The following is a 16,369-nucleotide window of genomic DNA, read 5'->3' as shown; positions in this document are numbered from 1 at the left end:
GTTAGGACACTGTGTTACAAGTTCATATTTTGCTATTCATTTCAAGCTTTTAAAATCATAAAACCCCAGCTGACTTGCACACAGTTGTTTGTACATTAATGTCAGATTTAGTTAACCTTTCAGCTTTATGTGTGTGTGTGTGTGTGTGTGTGTGTGTGTGTGTGTGTGTGTGTGTATTTATTTGTTTATTTATTTTTGACAATCCGTCTCTTTCCCGTCATCCAAAAGTGTAGTCCTGCAATGACTCCTGTGCTATAATTTGTAAAACATTACCTAGATCAATGCCAAGTTGGCTGAATCATGTATCCTCTTTGTGAGAGAACAATGTCCTCATAAGTTAATTACACAGTATTGATTTTTGTCTCAGACATAAAGATTTAGATCTGCTTAAAATATTCTCCTTCTGAGATCAGCCTTAAACATCCTGCCAAATAACCACTCACTTTGATAAATCATGCCACAAAACTGAAAAACCCAAAACTGACCAGCTTCAACGAGCAAAATTAGTCTTATAGCTCTGTAGTAATGTATCCACAAAAAAGATACATTCTTCTTTTAAAAATGACTTTTTTTTCAGCAGCTACCATAGTAACAGTTGTTTGAAACAGATGCTTATAGTGCTGTTTGATTCCAGACATTTTGGATTTCATGTTAGAACTCATTCAACCCTACGTAGTACAAGCTGTTTGAAAAATGGATGGTTCATTTTTCTATGAATTTATTGATCTGATGTACACCTGCTTTTAACATGAACATAAATCTGCTGTTTTTGAATGTCAGGCACAAGTGATGTCTAGCACATACATAAAAAAACTATGGAAAAGCAAAGCAGTAAAATACAAAAACATGTTCTGTGTGAACTGTCCCAAGACCATTACTTTTATTTTGGATAAGGCATTTCACCATAGCAAAAAAAAAAAAAAAAAAAAAAAAAAAAAATGACTATATGGAATTGTGATCAAATTAAATTGTGATTAAAATCTTCAGAATCCTGAAAACAACATGAAATTTTGTGATATATCACAGTATACATTTTGTACTTTTTTTTGCTCTGAAAATTGCTCTGTTAACTAACATTAGTCATTTAAACACTCAACCTTGAAAGGCAAGCGACAGCTATGTTTTGACAAGCTCTTTTTATCTTCTTGTGGCTGGTGACAGGTCATTCAGACGATCAGTGCTGTGGATAAAGATGAGCCTCCCAGTGGCCATCGTTTCTATTTCTCTCTCGCTTTCTCTGCTGCCAATAATAACAACTTCACCCTCAGAGATAATAAAGGTAAACTCTGCAAAAACATGAGAAAATTACAGATATTGTTTGTATAATCCATTTGTGACAGCAAAACTGAAGTAGTTGTTCAAATGTTAAACAATGCAACATTAACAGTGAGTTAATTAAATAAATTCTATAATCATGCAAATCTGTAGACAAATCAATCTGACTTTAAAAAAAAAAAAAAACTGGAGCTTGACAGGCCCAGTCTATCTTATTATAATTTATTATTATTATTATTATTATTATTATAAAATTATTTATTATTTAGAAAAATGTGACCAGGATATTAGGGATTTGGTCTATTGACTGTGAAGTTACATATAAATGGTGCTCAATGTTTTGTACATATGTTCTTTTCTATTTATGAAGCAAATACTTTTTTCCCCCCGTCATTCATCTATTCATGTGTCCATTCCTCCACCCATCCATTTGGTGTCAGTAGTTTTAGTTTTCATCTAATCTAACCCTCTTGACATGTTAATAGATCCTAACAGCTAATGTCACAGTGCACATTGTTAACCTTGACGTTTGGCCCTCCCTCTCACCTCAGATAACACTGCATCAGTGCTGACTAAACGTGCTGGTTTCCGGCGGCAAGAGCAGTCCCTGTACCTGTTACCAGTGTTGATTGTGGACAGTGGAAGTCCAGCTTTGAGCAGCACTAACACTCTTTCCGTGCGAGTGTGTGACTGTGATGTGGACGGAGTTGCTCAGGCGTGTGGTGCCGAGGCTTTCTCACTTCCTGCGGGTCTCAGCACTGGAGCACTGCTTGCTATACTGGGCTGCATCATCACTCTTCTGGGTAAGACTGCGATGGCACAACATCAAACAGTGTAGAAACTGATTTTACAATAAAAGTGAGGACAGTTCTCCAAAAAAATTATATTTACTGCTGTTGAATTGATGTTCACAATTAATTTATACCTTCATTTTCATTGTGTGCATCTACTATCAGCTCTGTTGTTTTCTCCTGTGGTGTGATTACATTGCCTTCCCTCTGTATCCAAAGTTCTCACACACGTATGATGGAGCTAGGATGGAAGGGAAAAAATCGTATTGTAATAGAAGCCTTAATATAATATAATATAATAATTCTTGTGTTATATGTACAAGAACAGCTTTTTGCAAAATCACTGGTTGTGTGTCGCACATAAAAAATACATGAGAGTGATTAAATGATGATAAAATGTCTCAGGTTATGCATCTAACCATGGTTCTCTAAGAGGGAACGAGACACTGCATCCTATGTACTTGTAACGGAGAGGGTTGAGATGTGGATCCAAATGCTTGCTTTATTGGTAGACGTAGTCAAACAGGCAGGGTCAGAAACAGCAAACAGAAATATCAAAGGTAATCCGGTAAACAGGCGAGATGGTCAGGGCAGGCGGCAAGATTCAATAAACAAGGAAACAGTCCAGGATCAAAACACAAAGACAAGGCTAGGAATTTAAACAAGAACAAGGAACAAAGGAAATGCAAAAGGGCTACACAACAATCAGCAAAACAGAAGTGTGGGGTAGTGACTTATATACCAAACACACAGGGGCACATGACAAAACCAACAAATGTGAAACTGACACATGGAACCGGGGAACCAATCAGAACGTGACACACAGACAAGGGTGAAACATCGTAGGTAGAGACAACACAAAACATAAAGAGTCCATACTGGAGTGCCCTCTGGTGGGGTTACCGGGCACTCCGTAACAGTAGTGGTCACAATGAGGAAACGCCTCCAGCGTGACCAGTATCTGAAGCACAACAATATTGGCCAAAGAAGCCTAGCAACCTGATATGACTGCATTATGGAACTCTAGGTTGAAGCATGATAACTCTGTAATCGAGAGGAGAACTCACATGATTTGACATAGAACCCAACTGTCATGCCCATGGAGGGCTGTGTGTGCTGTGAAGGTCTGAAATCCATGGCAGCTTTCAAGGCCCGCCCATAAGGCCGTTTGACCGACAAGTTAAACAACCAATCACAGTTCGTTTCATTCAATTAGTCAGTCATTGAAATAACCAGCATTGAAAGTCAACGAAGAACAGGGAGAACAAGCAGTAAGTCAGTTATTTGTTCGCGAACGTTGCAAAAGTGTATAACAACAATGGCGTCTGCATAAGCAGCTTTTAGCAAAACACTGAGTAAATCAGTCTGCGCTTTGTTTCCCGGCGGACCGAAAATAAACGCGATACTCGCGTCTCCCGGAAATCCGATCAAATTCAACTAATCAGATGACGACTTCGACATTTCTGAAGTGTTTCCAGTTAAGTGTACCATATGCATCAGACATTTAGACAACATTTCGAGACTAACCCAGTAGCCACAGCTGTTCTAGCCTTAATCCAGTAAGCCCCCATTTTTATATACAGTGCATAATCATTTTTAAATGTTCAGGGGTAAAAAAAAATTGTATTTGATTATTACACAAACAAAAAGTGCAAAATCTTAAATATTTCTAGAGCATTTTTTCACAAATTGTTTTTGAAGCTTTTTCTAAACTTATTTAAATGTTTAAATTAGACTTTGAATAACAGATTTACAGTGTAACTCTACTGAACACCACTGTATGTGTTTGGGAATGATGTTTCACACAACACTGTCATTGTGATTTGTGTGTGCAAGAACTTTGTATACCGACTTAAAAATAATCAGCATTTACAGTGGTAATTTATTTATTGCTCAGAGCAACAAATGCAGAATAAACTGTAAGCTGTCATGGCCTCAATTGCGTGGCGTGAATGAAGCAAAAAAGACTTGACCTATGCAAAAGCATGGCTCAGCATTGATTTGTAAAAGGAAAGGAGGTGACGTGAGGCCAAGTATGGTGACCCATACTAGGGTTGGGCGATGTCGATCAATTTGGCATCGTATGATGTCTAATGTGAAACATCGCGATGGACGATGGCATCGTTTCCACCAGTGCTTAATTTGAGCGGGATTTTTAAAGCTTTTTTTAAGTTCAAAATCGCTCTCATTGATTGCTTACTGCTTAACCCACTCTCTCCAAGGAGAGGGTGCTCGCTGCAGAGCCATATGGGAGGAGCTAACCAAACCCTAACCCTACCCCTTACCCTATCCCTAACCTTAACTCCACCCATTTGTTCACTCAGAGGTGGAGCTGGACATCAAGAGAGGTGGAGCTGGAGGCCATTTGGCTCTGCAGTGAGCAGTACTTGTCTCCAAGCGCATTTAATGAGCATCGGAATGTTTAGAGAGAAAGTGTAATATCAGAAATAATACCAAATCAAGCGAAATATTATTATGTATTAACATTATAAACACTATAAACATAGCTATAAGTTAGTTACCCTGACTCCAAAACGTATCGTTTAGCCTAAATGTAACGGTATTCAGAATGAAACTAAGTTAAGAAACCAAAACAAAGCAAAACTAAAAATACCAGGCGTTGGGCTCACGTCAGTGATGTGCGGGTCAATGTATAAACAACCCGAACCCGACCGACGTTTTCATCTAAACTTGGACCGCAAAAAAATAAATAAAATATTGTACTCGACCAGCTTCCTGACCCGCATGTTTAATATTGGCGATTTATTTAATAAATGTTCTTGATTACAAGAAAAATACAGATTGTTCTTGTTGTGATTTATTTTGTCTTTCCTTTATACAGATTTAAATAGTTTAGTTTTCGAAGTACTCTAAATTATGTCAGTGATTCTCCGATGTTAAATATGATCAAGAATTATTTTATTTCGATCTACAGTGTAATAGAAGTTAAGAAAAAGATTAGCCTATAGCCCTAAATATATATAGACTACAAGCTAATTCCTTTTTTCTTCATTTTTAACTTCTTCTAAAAATGATCAAGAATATTAAATCAACTTAATAGGCTAGGTTAAGGAATTTTCTTATACAAACATAACGAATGCACTTCAAAACTAAGTTCTCATATATAAATTCAGGAATCACGAATATGCCAAAATAATATTATTTTATATAGCCTATATTAATTGTATAGCTATAATAGTTGTATCAAATGAATAAGGAAATTATAGTGCTTTGAATTTATTAAGTAATGTTTAATTTCGTTCGTTTCGCTCTCTGGAAATGTAAAGAAAAATACCGTTTTTACTTGGAATTCGTTTTTAATCCCTGGTTTTAAACAAGCATATACATGTGTTATGAGTCGCTGACAGATGCAGAGCCTGAGTGACAACTCGATGAAGCAGGAGTGAATCCACACACGTATTTAATAAATTTAAAGCAGGAGATACACTGACAACATGACGCAATGACACAAAAGGGCAAATAACTTATAAAGGGTAACTAAAGATTGAACACAGGTGATACAGATGACACTAAACAAGGACTAAACCAAATGATCACAGAGACAGGGGGAAACCAGAAGGGAGAAACCAAAACAGAAACAGTGCAAAACCAAGGCAGACAAGGATACGTGTAACATTACTCCCCCCTCCCGGTAGGCGCATCCCGCGCCGTGACAATACTACCGGCGAGGGAGGGTGGGCGCCCTGGAGGCTGATATGGGACCAGGATGACATAAACAGGGAGAGCCTCCAGGGCGGATCAGGGAGACAAGGCAGGTCAGGGGGATCAGGAGGCCCTGGCCAGGTAGACAGTTCACTTGGCCATGGCGGGTCAGGAGGCCACGACCGGGTAGACGTTTCACGTGGCCATGGTGGGTCAGGAGGCCACGGCCGAGCAGACAGTTCTCGTGGCCATGGTGGGTCAGGAGACCACGGCCGAGCAGACAGTTCTCGTGGCCATGGTGGGTCAGGAGACCACGGCCGAGCAGACAGTTCTCGTTGCCATGGTGGGTCACTCTGGCAGAGTGGGCTCTGGAGGAAGTTCTGGAGGGAGCTCTGAAGGAGTGGTCACTGGAGGCTCTGGATGGCTGGGCGGAACCATCGGAGGCTCTGGACAGCTGGGCGGAACCAGTGGAGGCTCTGGACGGCTGGGTGGAACCATTGGAGGCTCTGGACGGCTGGGCAGGACCAGCGGAGATTCTGGACAGAGGACAGGTGCGGAGAACTCCAGAAGGAGCGCCATGTCCATAATATTAATCGCACCGCTCTTGGCCGGATACTCAGGAACAGCAGCCATCTTGGCCGGGAACTCAGGAATAGCGGCCCTCTTGGCCAGGAATTCAGGAATAGCGGCCCTCTTGGCCGGAAACTCAGGAACAGCAGCCATCTTGGCCGGAAACTCAGGAACATCGGCCATCTTGGCCGGAAACTCAGGAACAGCAGCCATCTCAGACGGGAAAACAGGAACAGAGGCCATCTTGGCCGGGAAATCAGGAACAGAGGCCATCTTGGCCGGGAAATCAGGAACAGCGGCCATCTCGGCCGGGAAAACAGGAACAGAGGCCATCTTGCATACTGACTGGGGCGTTGCAGCCATCTTGCATACTGACTGGGGCGTTGCAGCCATCTTGCATACTGACTCGGGCGTTGCAGCCATCTTGCATACTGACTCAGGCGTTGCAGCCATCTTGCATACTGACTCGGGCATTGCAGCCATCTTGCATGCAGACTCAGGCTTTGCCGCCATCTTGCGTGCGGACTCGGGCATTGCAGCCATCTTGCGTGCAGACTCGGGCATTGCAGCCATCTTGCGTGCAGACTCGGGCATTCCAGCCATCTTGCATACTGACTCAGGCGTTGCATCCATCTTGCATACTGACTCTGGTGTTGCAGCCATCTTGCATGCAGACTAAGGCTTTGCCGCCATCTTGCGTGCGGACTCGGGCATTGCAGCCATCTTGCGTGCAGACTCGGGCATTGCAGCCATCTTGCATGCAGACTCGGGCATTGCAGCCATCTTGAGTGCAGTCTCGGGCATTGCAGCCATCTTGCGTGCAGACTCGGGCGTTCCAGCCGTCTTAAGTGCAGACTCGGGCGTTGCTGCCATCTTGCATACTGACTCTGGTGTTGCAGCCATCTTGCATGCAGACTCAGGCTTTGCTGCCATCTTGCGTGCGGACTCGGGCGTTGCAGCCATCTTGCGTGCGGACTCGGGCGTTGCAGCCATCTTGCGCGCAGACTCGGGCGTTGCAGCCATCTTGCGTGCAGACTCGGGCATTGCAGCCATCTTGCGTGCAGACTCGGGCATTCCAGCCATCTTAAGTGCAGACTCGGGCGTTGCTGCCATCTTGCATGTAGGCACCGGCGTGGCGGCAGGTGTCGTCTTCTGTTATGAGTCGCTGACAGATGCAGAGCCTGAGTGACAACTCGATGAAGCAGGAGTGAATCCACACACTTATTCAATAAATTTAAAGTAGGAGATACACTGACAACATAACTTCAAGACGACTCAATGACACAAAAGGGCAAATGACTTATAAAGGGTAACTAAAGATTGAACACAGGTGATACAGATGACACTAAACAAGGACTAAACCAAATGATCACAGAGACAGGGGGAAACCAGAAGGGAGAAACCAAAACAGAAACAGTGCAAAACCAAGGCAGACAAGGATACATGTAACAACATGAGATAATGTATATATTATTGCTTGAATAAAGGTTTAAAAATAGTGCTAGAAATTTTATAATTAAGGAAATTAAAAAGACCTAGGCATTTGAAAAGACAGTGAAATGTGTCAAATAATTCCAAAAAGAAAGAGAAGCATTGGACATAATCAAAATATTTGAGACATTTATTAGGAATACCATTTTTTTTAACAATTAAGATGCTGCATGTGTTTATCCAGTCTAATCGAAGTGTGCGTCTCTCCCCCGACTTTCCCAACAAAAATCACACCCCCTCTCAGAAAATACATAAAGCTGACATTACTGAGCGATATGCGTTTAAAAGTAGCCTATTAAAATGGTACAGTGGCATTGCTCAGTTCAACGTGTTGGGAAATCGGGCATTTTGTCCCACGAAAGCATTTATTCAACAGTTAATAACACTCAACATTCAAAAGGTACATATTATTCAGCCAAAAAAGTGTAGGCCTATGTATTTCATAGAGAAGTGTCTAGTAGCATACCATATAAATTACAAAGGTTTAATTGGCCTCTTTATTTCAAACGACCCGACCGACCGCGACCCGAATATCATTAAAAATATTTTCGGATGACCGCAGGCACCCGCTCATTTTGGATCAACCCGCGCATCACTGGCTCACGTACCTCTGTAATTCGGCACAAATCCAAGTGTTTCCATATTCCCAATGTATTTGAATGATAAACTGTTATTTATAATGTATACTAGGCTTTGTATTGTACGTTCGTATTTCGATGGAAAAAAATATATTCTCTTGTTTTTTTGTTCCAAGCTCTGTTCGTTATGGTAAAACCATGAAAAGTGCATATTTGGAGTAGTTTATTTAATCTAATTTAATTAAAATTATTTTGACTTTTTTCTGCTGTTTTTGTATGCCTCATTTATTAATGTAAACGAACTAGTTCATGTAATTCGTCTGGAGTTCACTGTAATTTGTATTGTGATCGCTAACAACTTCCTTGTTATTATTTCCTCATAATAATAATAATAAAATATGTAAAGATGCGGAAATTGAAAGCATGCATTTCATTTGGCTATATAGTGTGATTAAGTGTGTGTTTTTTGCAAGCGGGTTGCTGCGGGGGCAGGGCAGAGGATCTCACCTCAGTTGTGGTGTTGATGGTGGAGAGAGTGCTGTACATTCACTCCCCCCACCTACAATCCCTGCCGGACCTGAGACTCGAACCCGTAACCTTTGGGTTACAAGTCTGACTCTCTAACCATTAGGCTGCCCCCGTAAAGTGTTTGAAGCGTTTGTGTGTGCAACAGTCACGCAAATGGTTTGCTGGAGCCTAACAGGTTGTGTGATTATGAGGAATGTATGTCGGTATGCAATATTCCCTATTGCTCGCGTGCCAGTGATTATCCATAGATTGCCAACCCCTGGCATACTGTGCCTAGTTACAAAAATGTGACACCAACAACTAGATTTTGTTCCTGTTTGTCTAATAATTCTCAGACATGTTATCCAGCACCAACATTTCTTAATGGGAACTCTGTTGCAGAAACAATCCATTCTACCCTGCATTCCTTATCCTGGATTGATTTAAAAATAGTGGAGAGATCAATTCAACTGATTTAACTCAGTATTATAACAGACATCTGTCTTCTTTTTAGTCTGCCAAAAGTATTGATTAGTTAGAGTTATTTTTTCTTAGTTTGGGTACTAGTAATAATGGGGAAGGGGGAGGATCTGAGCCTCACTTCATTTTAATTATGTACACGTGACACAAAGATAGAAACCTAAACATTTACCCATTTCTTATTGATTGCTCATGATGGATCATTTGCACAATTTAATTACAGCAATTGCTCAGTAAAAAAATATCATGGATGCAAATAAAGATGCAAAATCAATGGCAAGGGAGAGTTTTTGCACAATTTTACATTTAATAAACAAGGTAATAAATGACTGTAGAAGATAAACTGATGGATACAGTTAAGATTAGAGCATTGTTCTTTTTTTAATCTCCATAATCTTGTGTAAATGCATTCCTTACTATCTAGAAGCTTCAGTTTCCACTAAAACATTGCAGTGAAATATTGCTTTCACTGAGTAATATTTCACTCTCCCAGCTGGGACATTGATGGATGGTGGATCATTAGGCATTTGCTGGTTGACATTTGGTTGTTGATTATTTTCAGCTGTAATGTATGAGAAGGGATGTAGCAGAATGAGTGAGATGTCGATGGGGGCTTACAAGAAATGTTACTATAAAAATTCCACAAGAGGCTTTTACTAATTTCTCAATGTCTCTAAAATGCAATTAGATGGATTTGTGTTTCTACTGAGAAAAAAATATGTATGCCTTAGAACTTCTGAATTTCTTATGTGAAAATCAGAAATTCTCTTCCTGTATAGGTGGGTGGTTCTTGATCAAAAAAAGCTGTAGTCCTCATTTCATGTTGCAGGTCTCGCTGCACGAGACTAGTAAATACCAGCGTGCTGCTACTCTGTATCTATCGCACAATTTCACACTTTATGCTCTTTATATTCCATTATTAAATTTTTTTTTTTTTTCTGAACATGAAACATAAAGACAATTATGCTGGTTAAAAGTCTCTTCACATCCCCGATAGCAATCACGAAGTTAAGTGGTCTAGATTTATTCATGAGACAGGTTAGTTTTACCCTGCTGTGTGTGCTTGTCTGAGGAGCCACTGGTACGAAGCTACCATTAGTGAAATTATAACTTTAAGTCAGAATTCCCCTCAAAAATGCAGCCATACAGAGTGTAGTGTTTTCTCTCACACCGTGATCAGTTGGTACAGGGTTTCTCTCACTGGTGTGAGAGTGTAACTGTGGCCATTTGTTAACAGATTTTTGAGCAGGGGAGGGGACATTTGTTTACCTATATTTAACCAAGCAGATCATGTACAAGTTGGGATGTCTAATCCTGTTCCTTTTTGGAGAAACTTGCTCCACAACACCTGTCTGGACGGTTCTAATAATCCTGTACTTTGATTAGCTAGTTCAGGTATGTTTAATTGACACCGGCATTACTTCATATTAATTACTTGTTTACAGTTGAATGTTAACCCTTACCCCTAACCCACTCTGATGGGCTTAAAGCTCCCTCTTTGTTACAACCATCTCTCTACCAGTAGCATGTGTCTGTTTGTCTACTTTGTTTCTCCCATTGTCTCCCCCCGTCGATCTGTCTAGTTTGCTTTAGTCCTTGTTAGCGTAATCTGGTTCACCTGTCTGTCATTATTAGTTAGCCTTTATAAGTCTGTCTTTGTCATGAGTTCCCTGTCGGGTAAAACTGAGTGGTTGTAATGATGCATTTCCAGCAAGGTGTCTGTTGAAAGAGGTTGATGGAAATAGGAAATATAATAATTTTTTTGTAAATGTAAATCAATGGGTTAGGAAGATGGGAGTGGAAAAAGGAGATCTTGCAAAGCATACAAGATGGTTACCTATGCCATACTGGGTAATGCCTGAGTTGAAAATTGAGTTTGCTTTTCTCCATGAAAAAGATAAGACGGAAATGATACCAAAAATAGTTAAATATCTTGATTCAATTAATCCGAACAATATAATCATTTTTACAGATGGGTCTAGAGATCCAGTTAATGGAAGATCTGGGTTTGGGGTGTATGTAGAGAAACTAGGAATGAAAATTGGACGATGTATTTCAAATGGTAGCTCTGTTCTTGCTGCTGAGCTAATGGCAATTCTGTGGGCATTATGGTGGATTGAAGAAGCCAGCCGGAGAGAAGCTCTTATCTGTTCTGACTCTGCAGCAGCCCTGGAAACTTTAAGAGCAGGAAAATCTGAAGCTCGCCCTGATATTGTAAATTACATATTAAGTGTTTTCTTTAGAGTTGGGTTTGCTTGCAATATCACTTTCTGTTGGGTGCCTGGGCATGCTGGGGTGTTAGGGAATGAGCAAGCAGACTACATAGCCAAAGAGAGCCTAGGAACAGAAATAGATATTCATATACCCTTGGGGAGGGTGGATCTGAGGGAAAGGGTTAAAGAATGCTTAATAAAAGAATGGCAGAAAGGATGGGAAAAGGAAATCAAGGGTAGACTCAGGCTGCATCCGAAATGGCATACTTAATGAGTAGGTACTTAATTTCAATAAGTAGGTACTTAACAAGCGCTAAAAGAGTACCTACTCTACAGCCAAATCTCATTGAGTATGAATGCGATCCGCCATGATGACGTTATCATGTGATCTACGACGTTAAAACAAGAGCAACAATTTAAAAGATATGAGCGACAGGTTTAATTTATCTATTTGTATATATTATGATGTTGATCAAATTTCTCAATTTGTGGTCTTCTAGAAGAAACAGATACCTTTATGATTGTAGTACGTTTTTAGGCTATAACCCAGTTTAATCCTTAAAGATGTTATTTTTTATTACGAAAACCTAAAATCGTAACCACTTGAATATGTTTTTAATTTATTTATGTGCAAAATTGTTTATCCACGTGCAAAACTGGCTCGAAATCTCCTTTGTTTTCCTCTTTTTATTGTTGGATTTCTCTTGTTTCATCCCCGAGGATTATAAATAGCAAAAAACAACACATGCAATTTTAATGCATTATGATTAAATGAATATTACGATAATTTAAAGATATTTAATCTTTTTTTTCACGTGTAGAGAATCACATATACGCAAACCCTTTACAGTTTTTTCTGTCATTATGATTTTTTACTGATAAAACAGCCTACTATCTTTTCCTGCGGTTGTATGTACTTATAAGTTCTGCAGTGATAATAAAATAAAATAAAGGCGACAGATGCACAGAACACCCAATGGCATCACGACAACCCTACCTAGTACGTTGCCCTCCTTGTTTGCAATGTTTGCAATATCTGCACAAAGGAGACGTCAATCAGCTGCTGGAAGATCATGTCTTTGGAGAAGACTTTTGATTTTACACTCGAAAGATTTAAGTATTACTTAGAAATTAAAGATGACCTCGGAATGCATTGCTAGACAACACCAACTCTTATGAACAATAATACTGATAAATGCTAACCACTAATTAATTATATTTTTAGTCAAATGAACTACATGCATTTTTTAATACACCATATGCATGACATATTCATGACTATGCAGTCAATGTGAATACATCTCAATTCACAGTCAAGTAATGAATTAATGCTATATTTTATTAACTGACAACAAGAAACATGAATACATTTGTAAAAGAATAAATAAAAGTAACCTTGATGTTAAATAAATACAAGTCAAAGACACATTAAACAAAGCTTTATTCAAAGTAATTGTTCTGACAATCATGTGTTCACAGCCTGTAAATAACAACTGCCATCAACAGCTGTGCCAATTGACCATATGCACGGATTACTTCCTTGTTCAGTCAAGCCAGCTAAGTCATTTCCGGTCAACTGTACTCTGCCGTAATATGAGCATACTTTGTTCGTTTTCTCTACATAATCGATTCGCAATAGGTGAAAAGTGTTGTTTGTCTTAAGAGGACCAAACATCCATGTATACCGTTTCAAGAATGACAAATGCCAGTTTAAAAAAAATTGGAGTAAATCGCGGCTAAATATGCGCGAGTCATTGCTATGATTGACAGTAATAACCGGACCAAACAGCTGACAAACTGATGTCAAAAAAGAGCTTAAATGATTCAGACTTAATTCAGATAACAAAACTACAGCAGTAACAAATTTGTGTTGGTTAAATATAGGCTATTTGATAGATTTTACAGTTCAAGATAAAACTTAAAAGATGTAGTTGTTCAATTTAAGAAAATATTTCAAATTCCTATCGATTCATAATTAGTGCATTTTTTTAAATTATTATAGCCTACCATAAATATTTAACGTATTTGTAGTGAACTATATATTAGTATTTACATAATTCACCCTTATAGGCTGTTTGTGTGTGAGCTTAATGACTTTCTGCACTTGCTATACTATAAAAGTAAAAGGTAAAAGTACTACAATTTATTATACTAGTATTTTATAATAAATCGAAAGCAAGACGTCTTGAAAAATATAGGGAGACAGCTGCATAATAAATAAATCCTCTGCTGCCATCTATTGGTTATATGGGGTAATTCCATATTAATTTAGCCAAAAATAGACGGTGTTTTCCGTGAAAAGTCATTTTTTCCGATGCCCTTTTTATGAATGAAAAGTGAGTCCTTGAAATACATTTTATTTCACAGCTGTGGAGTTAGAAAATAATAAAGGCTTTGAAATATTGCAAGATTTTAAAAATGTGTTCATGACTATGAAGGCAAGTTAGTGATTATCAAGAATACGATTAAAATGTCCTTGAAGAGAAATATGATAGCTAGCTAACGTTAGCTTAAACAAGTTATGATAGTGTTTAGCTGTCAGCATTTAAATGTACAACTATGCATATAGGGTAAGTAACGTTATGGTATTGCCAGGCTCCGCATTTAAATTGTTGTTAAATAATATGAAACTGAATGTTCATGCCGCTAACATTGTTTATAATTGCAATTATAATTTTTCTCAGTTTCTGATAAGAACGAGGCACTAGATCAGTCTCAAGAGTGTCCACCTAATATATAGCACATATAAAATGAGCTTCAGCGGAAGTTTACGAGCTGGCTTATCTTTATGCGGAAGTTCTAAAGAACGCTCCGTGCATAAGGTCAATTCTGCAGCTTTATTCTGATGAAGCAGCTGACCACCGTGTCCACCTTCACCTGTCTCTGCCGTCCATCACGTCCTGTCCCTGTAACATCTAGAAAACGTTCAAGTCACCTCTGTGATTCATGTGCTCAACACTGCATTTTATCCAACACAAATGCTCCTCTATTTATCTATTTATTTATATTAATAAAGAGCGTTTATTTACATTCCATTCATATAAAGTAAACAGTGTTGACAACAGTGAATTCTACTGTAACAGCACACAACACTCATATGTCTATTACGTGCTCATCAGCAATTCTTTTTGAACTTTTTCCTGTCACATATTAAATAGACATTTAACAATCATCTTTAAGATGTATGTGGTTTATGTACATTCACTTTGGAAATATACGTGTGTTTACTGGATCTCCCCTGTTTGCTATACATATAAAACATGTTTTTACAGAACAATCACAAATATACTATACTGTTACACCTTAAGCGATTTAACAGTTTGTTCTACGCGATTGTGACACAAGGAACAGCGTAAGGTTACTCACTTTTGAAAACACCCTTGTTGCTGTTCTCCATCACGTTTGATGATGACGTATTGATCTCCCGCGGGCTTCTGGGATAGAAAAGTAGAAAAGTATCCCTCGATCGGTACTTCGAAATCCGGGCGGGACGCAGTAGGCATCCGGGGATCTCTCGCTTACTCTTTTGTGGTTACTCTTCTCACGTACCCATTTCGCCTACTATATAGTAGGTAAGTAGGCATATTCGAACGATATTTAGGTATACGCACACCTGAATCTCGCGAGAAATAGTGCTTCATCCAGGTAAATCTCGCCTACTCTTTTGTGGTTTTTGAGATTTCATGCATACTTTTTCTTCGCCTACTGCTTTTTGCCTACTAAATAGTATGGAAATATGCGATTTCGGATGCAGCCACTATTTTTCTATTCAACCAAAAGTTAGGAAAAAATGTTTTTGTACCTTTCCGTCCCGTAGCAGATTGAGGGTGGGACATTGTGGGTTAAATTATTTTTTGCATATTATAGGAAAGCACATTTCTGGTCTATGTGAATGTGGGAATATGGAAACAATAGGCCATGTTTTTTTTTAGAATGCAGGAAGTATAATGTAGAAAGGAGAACACTTTTTTGTAAATTGTCAGAACTTGGACTTAAAGTCTTTTCTGTTGTTACTTTATTTGGACACAGTGACAAGCATAAACAGATCTCTGATGCAGTCATCCAGTTCTTGCATGATACAGGACTGTATATAAGAATTTAGTTTAAGTTGACCTGTGGAGGGCAGTAATACGCCCAGTAGCGTCTACACTGCCGGAAAGAGAAGAAGAAGAAGAAGAGTTCCCTGTCGGTCTTTATTGTTGTATAAGTTTCAGTGTGTGTGGATGTCTCTCTGTGCTCCGGCCTGTTCTACTGAAAGATCTTTAAATATACTATTTGTTTCGTACGTCGTATCCTGTCTTCCATCCAGCACCAGCAACTGTAACAATCATAGGGGTATCAATTTAAGTGCTATATATCTGTAAAGGTTCTCTATAGCACCTTTGTCATGGCACTATGTAGACCCATAAGAGGAACCCCATTCTCCTTCTTTGATTTTAGATATGTTACTCCACTCTCATATGTTTACCACAATGGCAATAACTAAACTAGAGACTAAGAGAGAGTTAGAGAACCTTTAAAGGGGTCATCCGGTGCCACATGCACTTTTACAAGCTGTTTGAACTGAAATGTGTCTAGAATGACAAAGATCCACCCAGTAGTTTTCTTTTAATTAAAGGTGCCATAGAATGGAAAACTGAATTTACCTTGGCATAGTTAAATAATAATAACAGTTCAGTACATGGACATGACATACCATGAGTCTCAAACACCATCGTTTCCTCCTTCTTATATAAATCTATATAAATATTTGCAAAAGACCACCGAAAAATAGGTCAATTCCAACATAACAGACTGTTAC

General features: G+C 39.0%; 1 protein-coding gene across 1 annotated transcript in view; it reads left to right on the top strand.

Annotated features, from left to right (window-relative positions):
* Window positions 1–16,369, top strand: part of LOC141300202 (cadherin-7) — a 159,573-nt gene that overhangs the window by 107,657 nt on the left and 35,547 nt on the right. Inside the window, exons 9-10 of the mRNA XM_073830536.1 lie at window positions 1,162–1,279; window positions 1,827–2,078. Coding sequence (XP_073686637.1) covers window positions 1,162–1,279; window positions 1,827–2,078 — 370 coding nt within the window. The remainder of the gene's footprint in view (window positions 1–1,161; window positions 1,280–1,826; window positions 2,079–16,369) is intronic.

Source organism: Garra rufa, chromosome 24 (genome assembly GCF_049309525.1).
Source record: "Garra rufa chromosome 24, GarRuf1.0, whole genome shotgun sequence".
Lineage (NCBI taxonomy): Eukaryota > Metazoa > Chordata > Actinopteri > Cypriniformes > Cyprinidae > Garra > Garra rufa.
Note: the sequence above shows the minus strand (reverse complement) of the source record. Positions and strands in the feature narration are given on the sequence as shown.